Source organism: Myxocyprinus asiaticus, chromosome 40, assembly GCF_019703515.2.
Source record: "Myxocyprinus asiaticus isolate MX2 ecotype Aquarium Trade chromosome 40, UBuf_Myxa_2, whole genome shotgun sequence".
Taxonomy (NCBI): Eukaryota; Metazoa; Chordata; class Actinopteri; order Cypriniformes; family Catostomidae; genus Myxocyprinus; species Myxocyprinus asiaticus.
The window spans coordinates 2775661-2798384 of NC_059383.1; the positions used below are offsets into that span (position 1 = coordinate 2775661).

The 22724-nt window shown below is 36.4% G+C and overlaps 1 protein-coding gene across 7 annotated transcripts in view; it reads left to right on the top strand.

The window, feature by feature from the left end:
- LOC127430641 (rap guanine nucleotide exchange factor 6-like) overlaps nt 1-17385 on the top strand; it is a 194494-nt gene extending 177109 nt beyond the window's left edge. For all 7 annotated transcript variants that reach the window (XM_051680548.1, XM_051680554.1, XM_051680549.1 and 4 more), the window contains 7 exons: nt 226-405; nt 848-976; nt 2557-2679; nt 3422-3596; nt 7237-7694; nt 10012-10260; nt 10962-17385. In XM_051680548.1, coding sequence (XP_051536508.1) covers nt 226-405; nt 848-976; nt 2557-2679; nt 3422-3596; nt 7237-7694; nt 10012-10260; nt 10962-10984 — 1337 coding nt within the window. In that variant the 3' untranslated portion in view covers nt 10985-17385. The remainder of the gene's footprint in view (nt 1-225; nt 406-847; nt 977-2556; nt 2680-3421; nt 3597-7236; nt 7695-10011; nt 10261-10961) is intronic.
- Nucleotides 17386-22724: the final 5339 nt, after the last annotated feature.

Consider the following 22724-nt stretch of genomic DNA (forward strand, 5'->3'; position numbering starts at 1 on the left):
ATGGTGACTTCAATGTTATAATTAATACTGAAATATTGGTGTTGATTTGATTTGTCAGTTTGCATCATTTTATGTTCATTTTTGCCTATAGTGCTGCCAGTGCCAAAATCAAGATGAGAATTCTTCAATGAAATGAATTCAATAAAGTGCTGTTTCTCTCATTTTCTCAGTGTCCAGCCCTGAAACGCTTAGTTGATCATGTTGTGTGTGTTTGTTGTCCTGCAGTATCTAAGAACCTGAACGAGCGGCGGTCCACTAAATCAGACATGTCTCCTGTGTCCATGCGCACGGGTCTGTCCTCAGCCAAGTCTCAGAACCGTGTCTCTCAGGTGCTTCAGGTTCCACCTGTCAGTCTTTACCCTCTACGCAAGAAGAGCATCGCTAAAGATCTGGCAGCTTCATTCAGTATGTGATACTTCATAATCACTCGTCTTCATAATACAAATGTTCTCTCATCAAACTTTGATGTTTGTACATTCTGAAATGTGCAGTTGCATGCTTGTGTATTGTATTATAGGTCATTGACCATCTAACATGTGTGCAGATGTGGGTTACCTAGGGTTTTGTGAAGCCCTGCAAGTTAAAAATAACTAAATGTAACTACATATTTCCCAGTGTGAAATTCATTATATTTAATGAAAGGTTCACATTACTTGAAATACTAGGGGCACTTCCAAGAAAATGGCTTACATCATGGAGGTTCAAATGGCAAGACAGGTTGATAGCTCTTGATCTACAATATCAGAGTAATGTGTTAAAACAGTAGTGAAGGGCTCCCTCTGCTGTTTGTGTTGTGTCAGTGTGACTGTTATTGAATGGATTTGAGATGGTCTATTGTGCTCTACAGGTCCAAACTCCCCTCAGATGGCAAAGAAAGCAGCTGACGACACGTGTATAAAGAGACTTGAAGACACGTCCACCGCTTCGTCCCTGCACTCCAGTCCTACAGTCTCTCCTCAGGGATCTCCACGCAAAGGTATGACCCCAACAAACTATCAATCACATGTTTTCTTAAACATTCAGGTTCTAATGAAACATTGACTATTACACATGACCATTTACTCTGAAGTTGCGGTCACAATTTTCCTAATGATTATCAATCTATATTGGCATTTTTTCAGACATAAATAGGGCTACTCGTAGCACGAAACTTTTTGTCTCTTCATACATATTTTTCAATACGACTTTGGTAAAGTGTGAGTGGCAGCGTAACTTAAAGGGGGTCGCACACCGGACGCATCTGGCAGATGACATGGTGCGTTCTGAAATTATAATCAAATATTTTCTATAAGGTATGCACACCGCAGCCAGAGATTATTTACTCTAGCCATCACTGGATGAAATATTGTAGATACGGATCTTTCATATAGCTTACACAATGTATGTTTTTTTGTGGTTTGACAGCTTGAAGGAAACCTATTCAAGGCTGCAAAAAGAGAAACGGAATAAAAAAAGTTGCCATTTCTAATCAATCAGGTTGCACAGTTACAACAGTTTCATACACTAACTTGCAAACTCATTAACTTCAAAGTACAAAAACCTTCGTAACTTTTGTGTGAATAGTGACTAGATTCACAACTTTGGACTGGCTCCTGAACTGCATCAACACATCCTTCAGTATTAAAGGAATATTCTGGGTTCAATACAAGTTAAGCTCAGTCGACAGTATTTTTGGCATGTTGATTACCACAAAAATTAATTTTGACTTGTCCCTCCTTTTCTTAAAAAAAACCAAAATAAATAAAAAATCGAGGTCACAGTGAGGCACTTATAATGGAGGTGAATGGGGTCAAGTTTTGGAGGGTTTAAAAGCAGAAATGTGAAGTGTATAATTTTATAAAAGCACTTACTGTACATTAATTCTTCTGTTAAAACTCTTGTATTATTTGAGCTGTTGAGTTGTTTAAATCATCATCTTTACATTTGTTTTAGGGGTTGTTGACATTATATCGTCATGGCAAAGAAGTTGTAAAGTTGGTTATAATTTTACACAGAGAAGGTTTATCATACTAAAATCATGTTAGCACTATACTTTTGAAACAGTGAGTATTTTAACGTTAAAAAATTATAAGTGCCTCACTGGAACACAGATTTTTGCTTTTTTTTTTTTTTAAGAAAAGGAGGGACAAGTCAAAATAAATTTTTGTGGTAATCAACATTATGCCACAAAAGCTGTCGATTGAGCTTAACTTGTATTGAACCTGGAATATTCCATTTACTTAAGTACAGTAAATGTTATATCACCCCCTTGTGTTCTCCCAAAGCTATTACACCAGACTACATTAAACGGAAGGCCAACTGACAGTGAATTGGAAAGCACACAAATAAGGCTTCTAATTTATATGTCAGCTAATGTTAATACTGTATGTAGATGCCTTAAATGTAAAATTACGTGCTGATCAATAATCGATGTATAGATATTTTATGAAATTCCTAATTGCATATATCAATATTTGCTGAGAAAAACCCCTAATGAAGGTGTTTCGTAATCCATACATTAGCATAACATAACTGTGGTCCACATATGATTGAAATCTTCCTAACATTGTGTGGCAGTGGGCGGAGCTCCGAAGCAGAACTGCAGTCAGCTGAACCTGTCGGGCTCGTCCTCATCTCTCACCAGCGAGGTCAGCAGTAGAGCGGGAGGCAGCGGCGCCGCCGGCCGCACATACGGCATAGGTGGGGCTTTCCTCCATAAACAGATGCTGAAGATGACCTGTCAGAGCAACGGACAGGGAGAGAGTAGACAGAGACAGGAAGTGACCTCAGCAGAGCCCCCACGCAAACGATTCAGGTCCCCCTTCAGGATCCTTAGAGACAGGAGCAGATCCAGGGACAAAACCAGCAGAAGCAATGCTGGTCAGACAGACAGAGGAGTGAGACAGGACGAGCTGCAGACAGACAGTCTGAACCCCACGGCAAAGCTTCAGACAGACAGACACAAAAGGAGAAAAACTGTCTGATATAGAGACAGAGGTTTTTGATAGAATAGTTTTAAACAGTGTTGCTCATCAAGCCTCAGTAAAGTAACTGTCATGATGTCAAATGTTCCTGTTTACAGTGTTTTCCACATTATTAAGTGTTGTGTAATCATCTAACTGCACTAATGAAGCTATTTTAGTTCAGTAATTAGATGCACGTGTATGTTATGATTGGTTCTGCCATGATGTCAGTGTTATTTTATAAATCTAACTGTACGGACTTGTCTTTAATATTTGAGCTTATTTGGTTTTAAATCAGATTGGTTCTTCATTGTTCAGCTTGTTTATTTGTATGTCATTTTATATGGTATTCATCTATTAGAAGGTTGTATAATAAAATTCAGATGTTGATATTGTGATGTTCAGTCCATGTACACACTCCTCAGTAATGTTCTTGTAGTGTTGTAACACACTGACCGGTCTGTGTGTCTCTCTGATAGGTTACGCTCTCATGCCGGCGGGCCGGTCCGATCTGTCTGACTCCAGTGAGATATCGTCCCGCTCCAGTATCGTCAGTAACTGCTCTGTGGACTCAATGCCCACAGCATCCTCTGTTAACTGCCCACCGGAGACCATCACAAACACACAATCTGACTGCAGTCAGCCTGGCACAAGGTAGGACATCCCACATCACCTCACCAGACTGCATTATGTCTTTATTACATATTTATATTTAATTGTTTTCAAGAAGTAATAACAATAAAATAAATGGGCTTTAAAGGAATAGTTAATATATAAAAAATAAAATTCTGTGATCATTTACAGCCTCATGTTGTTCCCAGCCCATATGCTTAAAATCTCCTTTTGTGTTTCACCGAAGAAAGTCATGTGGGTTTGGAACAACATGAGGACACATTTTCTTGACACATCATGTTTGAGTGAACTAATATTTTTTAACTTAAGCCAAATTAAATCAGATAAAGACAAAAGCGCAAGTAAATGTATGCATATGTACTCCGATCAGCCACAACATTAAAACCAAATTTCTTTCCATAAGAGCAAAATCTGTACACTATTCCAAACTTGTGGCCGCCAACCTGCATCTCAGAATAGCATTCTGACATTATGTTCTTCTCACCACAATTGTACAGAGGGGTTATCTGAGTTACTCTGTTGACCTCTCTCATCAACAAGACATTTCCGTCCACAGAACTGCCGCTCACTGGATGTTTTTTTTGTTTTTGGCACCATTCAGAGTAAACTCTAGAGACTGTTGTGTGTGAAAATCCCAGGAGATCAGCAGTTACAGAAATACTCAAACCAGCCCATCTGGCACCAACAATCATACATGCGATTATCTAATCAGCCAATCATGTGGCAGCAGTGCAGTGCATAAAATCATGCAGATACAGGTCAGGAGCTTCAGTTAATGTTTACATCAACCATCAGAATGAGGAAAAAATGTGATCTCAGTGATTTGGACCGTGGCATGATTGTTGGTGCCAGATGGGCTGGTTTGAGTATTTCTGTAACTGCTGATCTCCTGGGATTTTCACACACAACAGTCTCTAGAATTTACAAATTACATATATCAATGTGCATCGAGAGTACACCAATAATTATCAATTACTCATACTCAATATATCTATCTTTACAAATATTTCATAATTTTTGTCTTCATACATTCCGGTACATAACCCATCCACATACTACTGTATGTTCTTATATACATTTATTTTTCACCTATTGTATCTACTTACATAATTATTAGGGAGAAATTGTAAATGGCTATAATCAATGTGAGGGTGTAGAAAGGATCTCATTTTGAATGAGGGTATTGAAAACATTCCAGTTATGTGGAGCCAGATTTGCATCAAAGAAACAAATAGGATGTTTTGCAAACAAACACAATCCACTTTTCAAAGGAAAACTCAACTCCCAAACAAACAGAAAGTGATTTGCAAATACAAAGGGTAATTTGAGAGAAAATAAAGGGTAGTTGTCGTGTACCACTGGCTGAACAAACAAACGCACTGTTTTACAAATAAAAAAATGTGTTTCATATGTTTTTCATTGTTCTACAAATTCTACAGGATTGTTAAATAAATACAAAATCCAAATGACTTTTGGTAAAAAAAAAAAAATGGATTTCCTCACAAATGCATCAATGCAGATTTTCTCACAAATGGGCTGGACAGCATCCACTTTTAAAACAGTCAAAGGTGCAGTGCTGTACAGTTTTCAGTTATGTCATTGTTACTACATATTATGTGGTAAAAACAACTCATTTTCTAAAAAAAAAAAAAAAAAAGATCCTTTCTGATAATAATAAAATATGTTGTGAATAACAACATTTTTTAGTAAAAAATATATTTTATCCTTCTATTTTTGTATTTTGTCCTGATTAGGTAAAAACAAGAAATTTTCTAGTAATAACAAGATAAAAACAACCTATTAAAATAGCATTTGTAGTCATCATAGCATAATTAATTTAACTGACCTATTTATACTTTATCCTCACTTTAAACCAATACATTTTAATCGCTTTCTGTTTGTTTGAGAGTTGAGTTTTCCTTTGCGTGGATTGTGTTTGTTTGCAAAATGTTCTATTTGTTTGTTTAGTTTTGGCACAAATCTGGCTCTTTACAATTACGTCTGGAACTGTTGGAGGCTTGAGTATAAAGAATGGATGAAATTGGGTATCAATAAAACAAGATTGTTTTTTTAATTGTACTAATGATGTTTCTGTTTAATAAGTGGGGTATTTTTTAAAGCAAGCATCACTATTAGTTTACTAAGTGATTTGAACTAAACCCTAACCCTTAGGATTAAACTTCGGTGCGTAACTCATCCCACACCGTTTGTGTGTGAATGAAGCCTCAAATCATGCAGCTTAGTAAGGAGAAGTGTGCCATTACTTTTTAAAGCAATCAGCCACCCAGAACACTCTAGAAACTACATAGCAATGCTTTAGTAACCACCCACATCACCCAAGCATAGTGATGGCGAAAGAGGCGCAAGCATCATTCAAATTTTGTTCAGACAATATCGAAATCTAGTATGAGTTTTTAATTATGCCTGGTTAGCAATGCGTACATTGCTTTGTATTTTTATAGTCATTAAAGCAGAAGCTTTTTAGTGCAAGTTTCACAAGCTTCAGGACATAAAACATGAATAATATGTCTGTGTAGCCATCCGAGTTTGCAGTGGGTGTTATATTTCAGATCAACATAGAGCTGTTTTTGTAAATGATGTTTATTTGTCCTGTAGTAAAGCATGCAGATTGGAACCAGTCCAGCTAAACTGGGTTCAGCATTTATAGTCCTGGACCTGCTGACGTGGCTTATTGGTTTGCTCTCACAGTGCCAGACATTATAAATCACCACAAGTTACTGCCTGACTATAACTTTTTTACAATAGTTGTGCTGTAGACTAGAGCCTGTGAAAAACATTGGCTCCATTTTAATAGCAAGGTGACCTTTACTAAAAACACCCTTTGGTTGTATAATATTAGATTTTGCAATAGTTTTAGGCTGCTAAAAATCAGAGATTTTCATTTATCAGTAATGTTTCTTTAATCTGGTTTTAGTATGTGTTTAAAGTATTTATTTAATGTGTCGTTTTATTGGCCGTGTGATATTTCTTTATTTGTGTTAAGGCAAGCATCACTGTTAATTTTGCTCTATCTTAGAGGCTAATTTAGGATTTGATTTAGGCATGTTACTCATCACAAATGTTTGAGTGATGCCTCAAATTATGCAGCTTGTTGAGGAGAGGTGTGCTATTTTCATCTGGTAGATGATCAAATGCGCAAAAATATCTCATAGGCTTAAAAGGTACATTCAGTGTTTTTTTGTTTTGTTTATGTTGACATGACACTTAGTGGCGTAGGAAGCATTTGAGTTCTCAGTTTTCAGTTATTGATGTCCCAGTCAGCCATGGTTCATTTATTCAACAAGTGAAAACAAGTAATATACAGTTGGTCATGTGATCTCAGCATGACACCGTTCATGAATGTGAGCCCAGCACCATGTAGAATGAAGCCTAGTGCACACTACATGACTCGAGCCCATTGCCTTGGATGTTTTGAGTCGGTGACTGTTCTGAGACTAGAAGTTTCCGGTTGCAACACATGCCCATCACTGACGATCTTGTAGTGGATCTACCTCTACGGACATGTACATTTCAATGTACAGTATATTAGCTCATTTAGTTTTAAATCAGACTAGTTCTTCACTGTTAATCTAGTTTTGTCAATGAGAGTGACTGCTCGTGGCTGTATGTTTATTCACTATGAGCTGCTCTGATCTCCCAGTTCATCTTTGGCTCGACACATGATCAGAGGCTCCACGTTCACCTCCTCCACCAGCACTGAAGAGCTGACTGCCCCCGAGCACACCTCCACCTGTGAGACAGCAGACAGCGGGCGTGGGAGCTGGACTTCCTGCTCCAGTAACTCACACGACAGCCTGCAGACACTCCCGGGCCAGCGAGCTCTGGACCTGCTGAACCATCGCCACACGCCCATGGGCGGCCCCATCGCTGAGGTGGAAATCGGGCCAGGTCTGCCTGAGGATAGTCACACGAGAGACGGTTCTGAGCTCAGCCAGTTCAGACAGAGCTGGACCTCCTCCAGTTCGCTGTCCGACACATATGAGGGCAATTACGGGACTATCAAACGTAAGACCGCAGATCCCTCTGCCACTGATGGGCAGCACAGCACAGATCCTGCGTATAAAATGATCACATCCAGCACAGAGAAAGGACTCATAGGTAAGGCTTCACCCACCACAGACACCTCCACACATGTCGTTGTGTCCGTTTTTGAAGTGTGGAAAATGACACCTGCAGATTTCACTGTCCCCTCATCAGGGATCGGATGATAAATGTGCAGCTCTTTTGGCTTGCGATGCTCAAGGATTGTTTTTATATATCTAGGGCACTGTACATTTTTTCATCCGATGAAATTGAATCAATTGAAAGTTGCCCCCTTGGCTCCCCTACTGCACTCATTAAGAAGACACTTTTCACAAATGGGGTACAAATTTCCTACAGTTTCTTTAGAGACCGAACTAATATATACATTAGATCAGTGTTTCTCAACCCTGGTCCTGGAGTACCTATAACTACACCTTTTGGATGTCTCCCTTATATAATACATCTGCTTGCTGTGTCAGAGAAAGGCAACATCCAAAATGTGAAGTCTAGGATTACGAAATACTGCATTAGAGAAACCATTATATAACATAAACTTAACATGGCGTGAAACGTAGCTAGTTTTAAACACATTAAAGCCCTGATTTAACTAAGATCCCAAATAAAGGGTACTAATTTTCTTTGTGCAGTCTATCAAATTGTGCAAAGAATAACATGAATAACCTCACCCTTCAAAAGAAGGCCAAATGTAACCATACCACTAACTTAAAGGCTCTCACTAAATAACATTTGATTTGATATATTTTATTTCATGTAGGATAGGTCATTTATTATAAATTCCATTTAAATTGTGCTCATATTTATACAATTAAATGAAATCATCATAAAATCCCTGCTATTTAGCAAATAAGTAGTTGGCCAGAACACCCGTTATCATGTTGCTTGAAACATTTCAGAAACGTTGCGGAGAGGAGGATGAAATCGCCTGAAATTCACAAAGAAATAGATGCTGAATTATTTACACAGTAAGCCATTACACCATGGATGTATACTAAAACATTATCTCAATTTCAAACCACAAATGTCTTTACCATGGTTCAAAACTGATGCAGAGCGCAGCGAGCTGAGGGTGAAAAGTGCACAAGAGAGAGCCAGTTGTGAGCAACATTTCGCCACTTAAAATAAATGTTTAAAACCAACACATTACCATTTCTGAAATGACATTCAGGCATGATACGTCAATTTGCGGATGCAGTGCATTCCATAAATTGCATATTCATTAAGGGAAACACTATTATGCTCATCAGAAACATGCAATCCTCTGAAGACTACAATAGTAATAGTCTTTAGTAACACTAGTTTAGACATTTTTTTTGTTTGTTTTTTTGTGCTATCAAGATTGCATTTATACATACAAACCTTAAAAATCAGGGACTGTGTCTGTTGTTGTTGTTGTTGTTGTTGTTTGTTTTTTTTTGGCCTGTCTTGACCTTCTTGACTGTGTTCAAAAATAATAATAAAAAAAAAAAAAATTATTAACATATTTGAATCACCAAAAGCATAAAATCCAGCTGTACCCCATATTTTATTAATGTGCCCCATTAATCTTATGTATGATTTCCCTCCTTTTCAAAAAAATAATATTCCATAAAATTGTGACTATCAGTGACATCATTTGGACCCTTTCTACGGCATGGTGTGCAGACAAGTAAATAATCTATTATTTTTTGTCACTATTAATAGTGTTGACAGGACTTGTCAACTCAATTATTCAACCCTGGACCACTGTTATTGCAAAAAAAAACAAAAAACAAAAAGTAATTATCAAACATAAGATTTATGGGAATTTACATTCATACAAACCAGCATTTTGTCCCAAACTAATACGCTCCAACTGAGTGAAATTTATCATTTAAAAAAATACAAATACAAATCTGTCAACTGCAAGATAAATAAATGGTTAATCAGGATTTTATTCTGGGTTTTAAACTATTTAGACATGTCTCATATTTTGGTAACACGTGCCAAATAAATAGAAAATCTCATATTTCAATGACCATTTGTTGAAATGACAAAATAAATAAATAAATGAAGAAAACGATTTTAAGTGATTTAAGATTTTCCGGCATTATTTTGTACCCTTTTCGTGGAAAGTGCCAGAAATCTTGTCATCATTTTACCATATTAAACAAAATCTCACATAAAGATCTGGAAAACTAAAGATTAGCGCTTTATAAATGTAAATCTGCTTGTGTCATGTCTCTTGCATGTTGCTTTATTTGAAGTTGTCAGTTTGTAAGTGAACGTCTTTTTGATTTACAAACCCCATTTCTTTAATTGATTTTTGGCTTGTTTGTGTTTTGTTTTTTCTTTCTGTGCTCCCTCCCCTTTCATCACGGTCACTTCCTGTCCCTCTCCACCTGCTTCCTGCCAGTGTACTGTGTCACGTCGCCCTGCAAAGACGATAGGTTCAAAGCAGCACCCCCCACTCCGCCGGGTTACCAGGGCCTGACTCTGGGGGATGTGCATTTGCAGGAGGGAGGAGTCTTACGGCCGCCACACATAAAGCCACCCGAGTATAGTGTGGCGTTGCAGAGGTGCAAGCTGCGACAGAGCCTGGCTGAGCAGAGACTGTCCAGTCCGCCCAGTGTTATTCTGCTGCCTCATGCAGATAGTGAGGAGGGTACGTGACCGAACGCAGCAGAGCCCAGAAACACATTGACTAAGACTCACCAAATCTGACAAGAACATGTGCGGCTCTTATTTCACACCAAAATCAGAAGAAAGAAATAAGCAAGCCTTTTTTAAGACAATAAGATTTTTTTGGCATTGTTATTTTTTATGAAAAGTATTCAGTTCCTCCCATTTGTCAGTACTGTTATTCAAAAAGTCAAATATGCTTATGAAATAATACAAGCTCACTCAAAAGTAAAATGTCCACACACAGCAATGAGAATTTGGGGTGGGGTAAAATGTGCTTAATAGTCTAGTAATATAATGTTACAGTAAAAAAACTATTTTTCCTTAAGCAAAAACATGATTGCTATTTTTTTTTTTACTTTTGATGTTGGGTGAAATATGACCTGGACATGTTTTTGGGACATTCGCCTGTTATCTTATCATTGGGTATGAAAACATTTTATTGACAGGTTTAGGAATCCAAATACACTGTTGTTGTTGTTGTTGTTGTTGTTGTTGTTGTGAGTGTGTGCTTATACTGTGCTTTTGTTTGTTGCTGTATGTGCCAAAGTGTTTGCTGTATTTATATGAGAGGGTGTTCAATGCGGTTCAATGAACTCATGAATTTGTCCTGTTGGTATGTTTAATATTAGTAGGCAGGATGCTGTTTCTTGTATTAATAGTCAATCTGTGTTTGTGTTTCAGACGAGCAGGTGTCTGCAGTGTGACTCCAGATGTGTGTGATGGAATGAACATCTGCCATTCACGCTCTACACATTCATCTCAACATAACAAACCGTGCCGAACAAACGAGCAGACAACCGTTTACTTCAGTTGAATAAGTTCATGCCATAGAAGATACTGATCAGGTTTACAGCAGTGAAGATATGATGAAGATCTTTCATGATGGGAGTTGTTTTCTTTTTCTCTTCTTAATCCTCAGCAAACTTAGCCTGAGGAAGAAAGAGTTTTCAGTGACTGCTGAAAGTTCTGGAATATTGCGTATCACCTTCACATTGTTTTAGTACCTCATCAAATGCAGAGCTATAAAATACTCCATGGAATGTTTCATTTCAATCATTACATGAATATGACATGTCAGAACATCTCAGAAATTAAGCCTGTATCTTTACTGGAGATACATTAGCAGTGTTCGGAATGGCGTACTATAATACTGCACACTGTACACCATAACCTGTCTAAAACTTGTAAGTGAACCTGAACGCATTGTGGCTGTCAAAAGGGCTGAGAAACTAAATTCAGATTTTTCACTTAAATATTACCAAATTTCTAATTACATTCAAATTTTAAAGGCAATATTTCAGTTAGGGGTAAAAAGCTAGAAGACACCAGTGATCACCAGATTTTTAAATCTGGGTTGTCTCTTAAGTCCACAAGAGGGCACAAAGAATACATTTAAAACAAACCGCACTGTTTTATATTGTTTATTGCTGAAAACATAGGCTACCTAGCAAAAATGCATTCCATTTTCAACTAAAGTGCATTCAATTATAAGATCAAAAGATTTTTAGCCAAGAAGTGCTACAACAGGTACCACGGTAATTAAGCTTGAAAATAGCGACGGAACTACTGTGAACTACCTTTATTTTTTATGAACAGTAGTCATATTCACAGGTATTAGTGCTATACTGTTGAACTCATATGTGGCTCAGACATAACGACATGGATCTAATCCCAAAGCTGCAGTAGGGGCTGTTCAAACAGGACGCTAGACGGACCGCAACAAAAACAGCGTGGATCTCAAGACGTACTTTTCTGAATTGAACTCGTTTCAACTTCACACAGTGTTTTAAAACACACTGCATAGAGGCCGTTTAAACCTAACGCTAGGGCTAGGAATCGATTCCAATAAGTAACGATTCCGGCGTTGGGAATAGGCGTTGGGAATCGAGAATCGACTCAAAACGTTGGAATGGACTCCAAAGCTGGAGTCGATTCCTTTCGGGGAAACCGGTTGATATTTTCGGACTGTGTTTATTTCCTCGACCACTGAACTACTACACATTTTAGAAGCCTTACACTAATACGATTTACAAAAGGATTATAAAATGTCTGCATCGTCTGAGTCATTTGTAGTCCGTCAGCATCTGTAAATCCACTCTGTTTGTTCATCTGTATGAAGCAATCACACAAGCTCTTCATCTGCTTTCCAGACCTGTATAGTCTGCTGGTATTTTACTTTGGATTAAACTAATAATCTAGTAACATGCCAAATTGTGACAGTAAATTGGCATACAATAACATAAGTCTACAACAAGGAGATGGCAGAGTTGAGTCAGCTTCCCAGTTCACATCAATAAATCGGTATGTTAAATTTTAAATAATCAATGTGCTGCACTTATAAAAGCGAGAATCTAACGCTTCTATACTCGTTCTCGACATTTTTACAGTTTAAAAACCTTTTGCATATATTTTTTAATTAGCCCACATTTTACAAAATTTTACATTCAAATTATATTTAAAATAATAATAGTTACTAATACAAAAACAAAACATTTAAATACACATTAAAAAATGTATATATATTTTTTATATTGTTGGACTTTTTAATAAAACTGAAGTTTATTGTTTGGACATTTTATTTAGTGTACAAATGGCAGTGGACAGTTACTGTACATTCTAATATAAACCTCTTTCTAGACAAGACTTGTGAGTAGTAACAGACAATTTCAGAATAGCTTAAATGGTGCTTTTAAAGGGGGTCACACACCGGACGTGTCTGGCGGATGACATGGCACGTTCTAAAATTAGAAGCAACTGTTTGCAATGAAGGTATGCACACCACCCAGCAACAACTCCGGAGGCTGCTCAAATTTCTGCCGTGCCACAGAGCACAACTCGCATATTTTCCATTAAATTCAACCCAAATCATTATCAAAGGACATAGATTATTTACTGTAGTGTTCTTCATTCTCAGGGTTGGGGAGTAACGGAATACATTTAACGGGATTACGTATTTAAAATACAAAATATAAGTAACTGTATTCCACTACAGTTACATTCAAAAAGTATTTTGATTACTGAACAGATTACTTTGCATTTTATTGTCATTTGTTTCATTTAATATTTAGTCCTTTCAGATGGAAAACATTTATACATATAAATGATGTGATCCAAAGTGCATTTGAACAGCAGTGAAACACTTTCTTATGATGTGTTACATTCATATGAGCAGACAGAGAAGTAAGTTTGAAGTAAGTTTGGAGCAGAAGAAATAGAAATAAACCTTGTGTAAATTGTCAGCTTTACTCTAATCTAAAATGCTATTTCTAGCCATTTTACATGCACGTTACCAGGCACGATCATATTTTTTTATCAAGAAAATTCACGCTGGATCATAATTTCTTTTTTTCTAGTAAGACCTTTGATATTAGGGCAAAAATCTTATTCTTGATAATAATTTTTTTATTGTTTTCCTGTAAAAATATCTAAAAATCCTTAAAACAAGATCAGTTTGATTTATCTTGTTTTAGAAACAACACTGCATAAGATATTTCGGTTTTTCAGAGAATGTATTTTTAACATGTATTTTGTCTTACTGTACTGACAGAGTTTTTATAGTCAAAACAAGTGAAAAAATCTACCAGTGCTGAAGAAGTAATCCAAAGTCTTTAGAATACTTTACTGATTTTGAGTAATCAAACGGAATACATTACAAATTACATTTTACAGCATGTATTCTGTAATCTGTAGTGGAATACATTTCAAAAGTAACCCTCCCAAACCTGTTCATTCTTGAAAAAAGGAAAAACCTTGGTCACTTTTGTGTGTACTGTCTGCAACCTGAACCGCATCGACGTGCCCGATGTTTGATACCTGTGCCGTGTACTAGCTGCGACGATGTGGCGCTTCTCGTCCGGTGTGCGACCCTCTTAATACTATTTGTGGTAGTTCTTTGAAATACAGGGGCATCTACTCAAACTTCCCTCAATTTTATCTCGTGAGATTGAATCATCGCACTTTGGTATGTGCATATAGGCCCTGATTTAATTTTAGAATGGACCTAATTATAGTGAATGTCATTCATGCTATTATAAATAGTGTAAAGAACACTTTGAAGTGAGCTGTTTATTATGAGACTTATCTCTACTTCCCGTCTTTTTTTGGAATTGAAAAAGAACCGAATAAATTAGTCTGGAATCGTCTCTTGGAATCGATTCCCAAATTTCTGGAATCAAACAGCCCTACCTACCGCTAAAAAACGTAGATGCAGTGCATATAACGGAATGCAGATGTCGCGAGACACACTTCAAAATGTTTTACGTTCTTTTGACATCTTACACAGTGTGAAAAAAATGGCCGCTCCTGCATGAGACGCAGTAAATGTAACTGGACGCAGTGCAGTGGTCAAAGATTGATGCATCTAGTGCATGTTTACCTAGAACAACAATGGGAAAAGAGCACAGACGGACACAAAAACAGTTACTGTATGTGCCAACACAACAACCAAAGACCCTCCAATCAAGTCATTGTCCATGCTTGGCACACATCTGAAATCCAAATTCAGTTTTTGTATTCAAATGTGCAAATTTAGTTTTTTATGTTAAATTAGATTGATATGAGAATTTTAATTGGACATCCTTTGTATGCATTATTCCATGTTAAACATATCAAACAGTAGTATGCTAGTGTTGTCATATGCACGTGAGTACCGTCCTGTTATCAACTTGGAAATGAAATCGTAGAAAATTAGTCTGATCGAATAATGACAAAAAAATGTACTTGTGGCTGATATTACTGCTGGATCATTCATTACACTGGAATTGGAAGCCCAAGTCAATGGAAGGCATGCTCTGTATAGGCTACTATACATTTGGTAAATCTGGGTATTGTGTGCGTACAGAAAATTGATGTGTACAGTATAAATACTAGGCTATACTGTATACTGCAGAAGTAGTATGAGAAGTATATTAGTTTGCCATTCCGAACATAGCCAATATGATCTCAAATGTTTCTATACTGAAGTTTACATCCTATTACAAATGATATGTATGAACAGACAGCCTGGACTTCGCTACATTTTGCTGTTATAATAGACAAAGCATGTCATGTTGCTACAAATCTAACAGAAATGTTATGTAAATTTACAACATTTGGGCAAATTAAGATTCATATATGGAAAATCTTGCTACATGACTTCCCCTCATGTCAGTTCTCATATCCAACTGAAGTATTGACCTGCTACACTGTTCAGAGACAAATGTTTAATGTACTTTTATGATGCACTGTTTTTGTTTTTTTTAAAGCAGATTTTATTTGTTTATGAGTTGATGAACAAAGCTCATGGGTTTTTACTGCAGCTGCACATCTGCATTAACACTGTCGGACTGTAATGCTTCAACATTGCGCATCCTTGCAGCATTGAGCGTTTACACAGATTCTTACCATTTGTTTACAGTGTTTCTTAGAGCTAATGGTTGTCGATTTCAGAACTACGCAATTGTGCTGTGTGTGGCTAGAAGTAATGTTTTTTTTTTTTATGCAATAAGGATTGTGTGGACGCTGCACTTGGGACTTGACCTCAGCCTACGTCTGATTTGTACAGTGTCAGCTATTGGATTTGCTACTCCTGTTGTTGTATATAGTGACCAAGAAATCAATTACAGCTTGTCAAGGGAAAATATATTTATATGCTAGATGTGCATTTTCATTCCTAGTTAGTTAATGCTCTTTGGAAAGTACATTTTGTATAGAATGCAAATGGTTTAATAGTTGTTGCTCTGTAAGCAAGCAAATACATTTGTACATGGACTTTGCTGTATATGGTTAAAACAAGACAAAAAGTGTATTATATCAAGGGATATAACTGGACTGGAGTATTACATTTTTATGATTTACCTGTCTGGACTTTATTATTATTATTATTATTATTATGTTGCTTAATAAGATTTGATTTTTATTTTTTTTTTACACTTTGTTGTAAATTAATTTCACTGACCATGTACAGCTGAAAAGAGAATGCTCTATAAAAACTATATTGAATATTTTGTTAAAATAAATCTGGGGTTGTGACTGCTCCTGTTATGGCATATAATTCTGTTATAATTTATTTTCTGTCAACTACATCCCTTTTTCTTGCCTCTAAAATCGAAATTTTGCTGCAGGGTTTGCAGTCTTAAAATTGCTGTTGCAACGATCAGTTAAAAAAAACAATTTCTGTTTAAAGTTAAGCTCCATGGAGAGCATCTGTTGCATGCTGCTGATAACCACTGAACGTAATTTGGATTTATTGTGGTTTCTTAATTGATAATAACAAACAGAAATGCACTGCAATAAAAGTAAATGGGGCAACCGTTGAACAGTTTGTATAATCAGAAAAATGCCCCATAGATGTCCACTGCTAAATGTCAGAGCATGTTTTTGTTTATACAAACTGTCATCCGAGTCAATCCCGGAACATTCCTTTAATCTGTACATAGTGCTTGAATGAGAAGATTTAATTTGGAGTTTGGACTGCCATATTTTAGAGCACAATAGATATTCAGTAATGCATTTTGGATATTCAATTCCATCGTCTTCCTCGTTCCATATTACACAGTATTATATTTTTGAATTAGGATGTTAATAAATGTATAATTGTTGCGGTGGGTCCAGTCAGTGCATTTTGGGCTCAACACAATTTGGCTTTTCAGGTAAGCATTTCATATCAGGTTTTATCTTTGATTGGCTCAAGTTCAATCATTTGCAGCAGTTCAGTTTTTGATTAAAACTAATGGACTTATTATTAGTTAATCCAGACATCCAGGAAAAGAGCCATTATGAAAGCTACCATGTATAAGTCATAATACATTCCACTGTCCAGTTGTAGTCCATCAGAGTCATTAGAAGTTGATGAATTCTGCATAGCTGCTCGTGTTCATGAATGTCCATGTGATTTTCATCACGTTTAATTGGAGGTCATGGGTGATGTCATTCAAATTTGAGTCTTTTATAGAGTGTTTATAGAGTGCTAGAGTTGTTGCTCTGTGTATACTTAGCTGGAATGCAGTACACTAGATGCTTTCAGCTTACAGTGTTACATTAATGACATGTTAAAATCTTGTTATATTTTTGTTTCAGATAAAATATACTGCTATGACTAGGGTCTGTAATAAAAATGTTAATTTCAGTGGTGGTTGGTTTGTTTTGTCTTTAAAGTGCTAACAGTAATTGCCACATCTTGGATGGATTTGTGCCTTGTTTGTAAAAATGAGTAGAAAACAGTAATGCCTTTTCAAAATAGAATCAGTTGTTTCAGCATGTGCCCTTGTATACTTATCAATAGAGAACCCCACTCCATCTGTTCAGGTCAAATTAATGTGTTACTAAAGTAAAAACACCAAAATACTGCATTTCTTTTGGGATTTTATGGGATTTTTGACCTTATTTACCTTTAAATTACTCAATCCATCCATGTTCATTTAAAATAAGCACATTTTATGTTATATTCACTTCAATAATTACCTTTAAGTAAATTGAAAGATTGTAGAAACTTCCGAATCTGTAAAATATTGGGGTCTCTGGTGGCATCTGCTGAAATTAAAACAATGACAACTATGGCCAGTCTGAGGATTGTCGGGGCTTCAGTGCTCCATGCATTGGCTGATCTCAAGTAAGCCAGTGTTGTAACAAACATAATTCTAGATAATATCATAAGGTATGCATTGAACATAATATATTAAGACACTATAAAAGTAAATTATTTGTAAAATTTTAGCATTTTGTTTAAACCACTTGTGTTGAAGGGTGAGATTTTGCAATGATGACACAATGTGCGTAAAGTCAAAACTGACCATGGTGTGCACTTCCCACACCTAAGCGTAAACTTTCTCATAGTGGGGTCAGACTTTGATCTGACCTTGAAGTGTGTGTGTGTGTCCATGTTCTGCATTGTGGCTGATATTTTTATTTGACAAAACAATTAAAATAATAATAATAATAATTGCTCTGCTAGTCTCACCCATTCGTTTCTTTGCGCGTGCATGTGTGTGTGTATCCATGTTCTGCATTGTGGGATGATATTTGTGTATGTGTGCGTGTGTGTCTGTGTTCAGCTATGTGGCTGATATTTTTATTTGACAAAAAAAAAAAAAATAATAATAATAATAATTGCTCTGCTAGTCTCACCCATTCATTTCTTTGTGGGTGTGTGTGTGTGTCACTCCTTCATTGTGTGTTCTGCATTGTGTCAGATGTTTTTTTTATTTGGAAAAAATTGCTCTTTGTTATAATCTCACCCATTCATTTCCTATAGCGGGTCAAATTTGACCCGAACCATAAATTGTAAATTAGTTTTACTTAATTGTTACTAATGAACTACAAATGAACTAATTTCATTTAGTTAATTGAATCTTAAAATAGACATTTTGAATAATTTGTTAATGATTTGTTTGATATTTATTAAGTGTTTAGAGTATTTTCAGAAAAAAATTAAAAGTTCAGAGAGTTTTATTGTACTTGAAATTAATAAATAGAATATTTTAGTCATTTATTAGTAACAGATTTGAAAGGCCAATAATAATTAGCTTTAATTACTGGCTTAATATAAGTAAACCTGACATTTGATCTCTGAAATAGAGCACTAATTACAATAACTTTATACAACAACAACAAAAAAGAAAAAAAAAGATGTATAATAAGTTGTAAATTGACAAAGATAGCCTTACTCTACTTCAGTTAATAATTAATCTCATTTATGCTTAATTAGTGCATTATTTTGGACCCATAAAATAAAGTGTTACCAGTTTTTGTGTGTGTGTGTGTGTGTGTACGATGCAACTCACTGCTTAACTACCATAGTATGATGTATGGTCTGGCTGAGTGTAATTTCTGTAAAAGCTTAATTATTAAAAAAACTAAAAATCAAAACAACTCTTTTAGAATAAAAAATAAAGAAATATATTGTTTGGTATTTAAAATAATTTTAAAACAGTAATTATTTAAAAAACCAACTAATAAATGAAGGTCTACATATTCTCCAGATATTCGGATCTGTTTATTTCAGGATATTGCAAAAAGCCATTAAAAATAAATGAGCAAAATCGGCACAGCACTGGTCACTGGTGATCACCGCGAAGTGCATGCCGGTTAGAAATATATCAGAGTGTGGTCCGACTTGCTCTGATGTCATGCTGACATATGCCAAAAACCTTTCGTGACGGCGAGGCGGCCGTGCCAGGTGGTGCAGTTGCTCTCCCCCGACTGCGCAGAGTCAAGGCATGATGGGAAACGACTTGCTGACCACACAGCTTAATGCTAATTGGCTTAAACAACCGTGATGCTTTGTTCTTTTTTTAATTGTTTGATATTTTTAATTGTCATATGTTTTGTGTATAAATTATGTGTGACAGTGCAATCTCTGTATGGGATAAGTGATTGTTATCATATTTCTGAAATTTCTCAAATATGTGTCTTTATTAAACTAAAAATGGACAGAAAGACACGTCTTATTGGCGAAATTAAATAACAGGTAGCCTACATTGAGTGTCTTTTTCATCATATTTATTTTAATTTTAAAGAAACAGAATTTATATTATATCCACTTTATCAGCAACAGCGCATAACAGCAGGTGGCGGTAATGCACTGTTAAGTTGCGATCCGCCAATAAAACAGAAGAAGAAGAAGAAGAAACAGTATGAACCTGAATCCCGCGATATCTTCCTTATATCTCGAAGGTGTCTGATCCACTACGAGAAGTGAGAATTGTCCGACTTCACATCATTTATTTCACTCCTCCCCTGACTGCAGCCGCCAACTCTTGTCTACTTTCAAGGCGAGGCGTTTGACATCTCGAACAAGCCTAATGATTTTCCAAATCAATTGGTGGTGATGGGACATTCGACACCGAAGCTTTGATGCGTGTGTCGAAAAAGCAGGTGTGTTCGACTTGAACTGCATCTCGATTGGCCGATTGAAGATATTTGCCATTTGCAGCTGGGGAAGGAATTGAAAACAGAGCCGTAAACCTGGACGAGGGGGGCGCGGGCAAGATGGCGGAATGAGCGGTTGTACTTTTGAGTGCATGTTAAAGTTCCTCAATCTCGTGAAATAGGGACTATTTCCCCTCACTGAAGTTTTGGTTTATGATTTTATTTGTTCATAGCGTAAAAAAGGAGATAATATCTAAGAAAAAAAGGACAAAAATGATGACTAACACGAAAGATAGTACCAAGGTGATAAACGAAACATCGACGAGTTGGACAACTCGCCTTGTAACACAACAACTAAGGGCTCCCACATTCGGAAATGGGCAAGACCAAATGAAGATTCGCCACTTGAATGCATTCTGTCTGCAATAAACTCCTTGGATAACAGGTCTGACAAACAAGAAAAAAAGCTGGAAGTCATTAATTCTCAAATCAAGGAGAATTGCACAATGATCTGCAGCCTGGCTACTGCACTGGAATTTAATGCAGCCGAAAATAAAGAATGCAAAATAAAGTGATCGCTCTGGAGGAGAAGGTTGCAGTGCTGGAAAAAGAAAATACCAGCCTTAAAGAAAGAGCAGGGGAACACGAAAGGTACAGCAGGTGGTGGAATTTGAGAATAAAAGGCATGAAAGGAACAGTAAATGAAAACATAAGGGAGCAGGTGATTAACCTGCTCACGAAGGTCGTACCACAATGGGAACAAAAAATGGATGAGATAGTCGACACTGTACACTGTGTCGGAAAGAAGGAGAAAAGAACACGTCAGGTCATTATCCAGTTTGTCAAACGGCAACACAGGGATGGGATCTGGAGAATGACAAAAGACTTGGAAATATGCAAGGTTTCCGGAGTTCGCTTTACCGAAGACTTAACCACGGCAGATAAGCAGGCCAGAGAAGTTTTGTGGCCTCGGATACATGATGCAAGAAAAGCTGGGAAAAAGGCTTACTCCTGCGGTCCATTTGGATATACTGATGGGCATCCAATCTAGGTGAAAGAGTGCACACTGTCATGGAACCCTACAAGTAAAGACATTAAACAAGTGTTGGAGGAGATGGAACATTTCTGTTCAGAGGAACTTTTATGTTTAACATTCACTTAAAGAGGTTGGTTCTTTTACTTGTTCATAAAGTGTTGTAAGATTAAATTGTTATTCCCTTGTTTTTATGTTCTCTCTAAAGTCGGAGATTTCTTTTTTATCTTTAAATGCTAGAGGTCTAAAGGATAATACAAAGCGCAAGGCTACTTTTTTATTTTGTAAAGGGTTTAAAGCACACTGCATTTTTTTTGCAAGAGACTCATTCATGTGAAGAGGACATTACATTTTGGAGAAACCAATGGGGAGACAAAATTCTTTTTTCTCATGGCAGCAATCGTTCTGGGGGTGTGACCATATGTTTTCATAGATTCCCTGGGGAGGTAGTAACATTTAAACTCAATAAGGATGGTCACTGGATAGTTGTGGTAGTTAATTTAGAGGGGTCGTTTGCAATTTTGATCAATATTTATGGTTATAATAATACTGCTCAAAACTACATTTTACTTGGAACTCTTACAGAAGTTTTTGCTGAATATAAACAAACTTATGGTATAGGATTTACTGTAATGGGTGGTGATTTTAATATGGCTCCGGATGAATGGTTAGATAGATATCCCTCTATTCATAATTATTTCCATTATAATATTGTGCTGAAGAAATTCATAAACTCTCTTGTTGATATTTGGAGAGATAGAAATCTCATAGCAGACAGTTTTCTTGGATTAAACCCAATGGGAGATCAAGGTCTAGAACAGACCTTTGGCTGGTATCCCCTGAAATCACAAATTTGGTTACAAATATTTCAAATATCTGCTGCTCCCTTAACAGACCACTGTGTAATTGAATTTACTTTGAATACAGAAACTAAGTTTAAAAGCAAAAAATAAAATAAAAATATGAATATAAATTGGTTCAAGAAATGAACGAATGTTGTAGGATAAGAGAGATTTTATAAAGCTTTTGACTCAGTGGAACATCCATTTATAATGAAAACTTTTGAATTTGTTGGTTTTGGGTCTAAATTTACTAAGTTAATCAAGTTGATGTATAATGACATTAATAGCTCAGATTCTCTCCCTCAAACAACATCTAAAATATTTTAGGTGAAATGTGGAATTTGGCAGGGCTGTTCTTGCTCCCCTTTATTATTTATTTTAGTTGCAGAACTGTTAGCTATTTTCATAAAAAATAGCCCAGACTTAGAGCCTTTAAATATCCTGGGTACTCATCTGGTTATAGCTCAATTGGGGACGACACTTTGTTCCTGAAGAATTCTGAACAGATCCCTTTAGTAATCAAAAAGATTAATGATTTTTCTAAAGCTTCAGGGTTATATTTAAATTGTAAAAAATTTGAACGATTTGCTATTCATGACCAGCCGCTGATAGATTTATACAGAATTCCAGTTAAAAATGAAGTAAAGTATTTAGGTGTGGTTGTAACAAAAGATCCAAAATCTAGCACTAAACATCAAGCCCATTATAAAGAAAAGTAAGGCT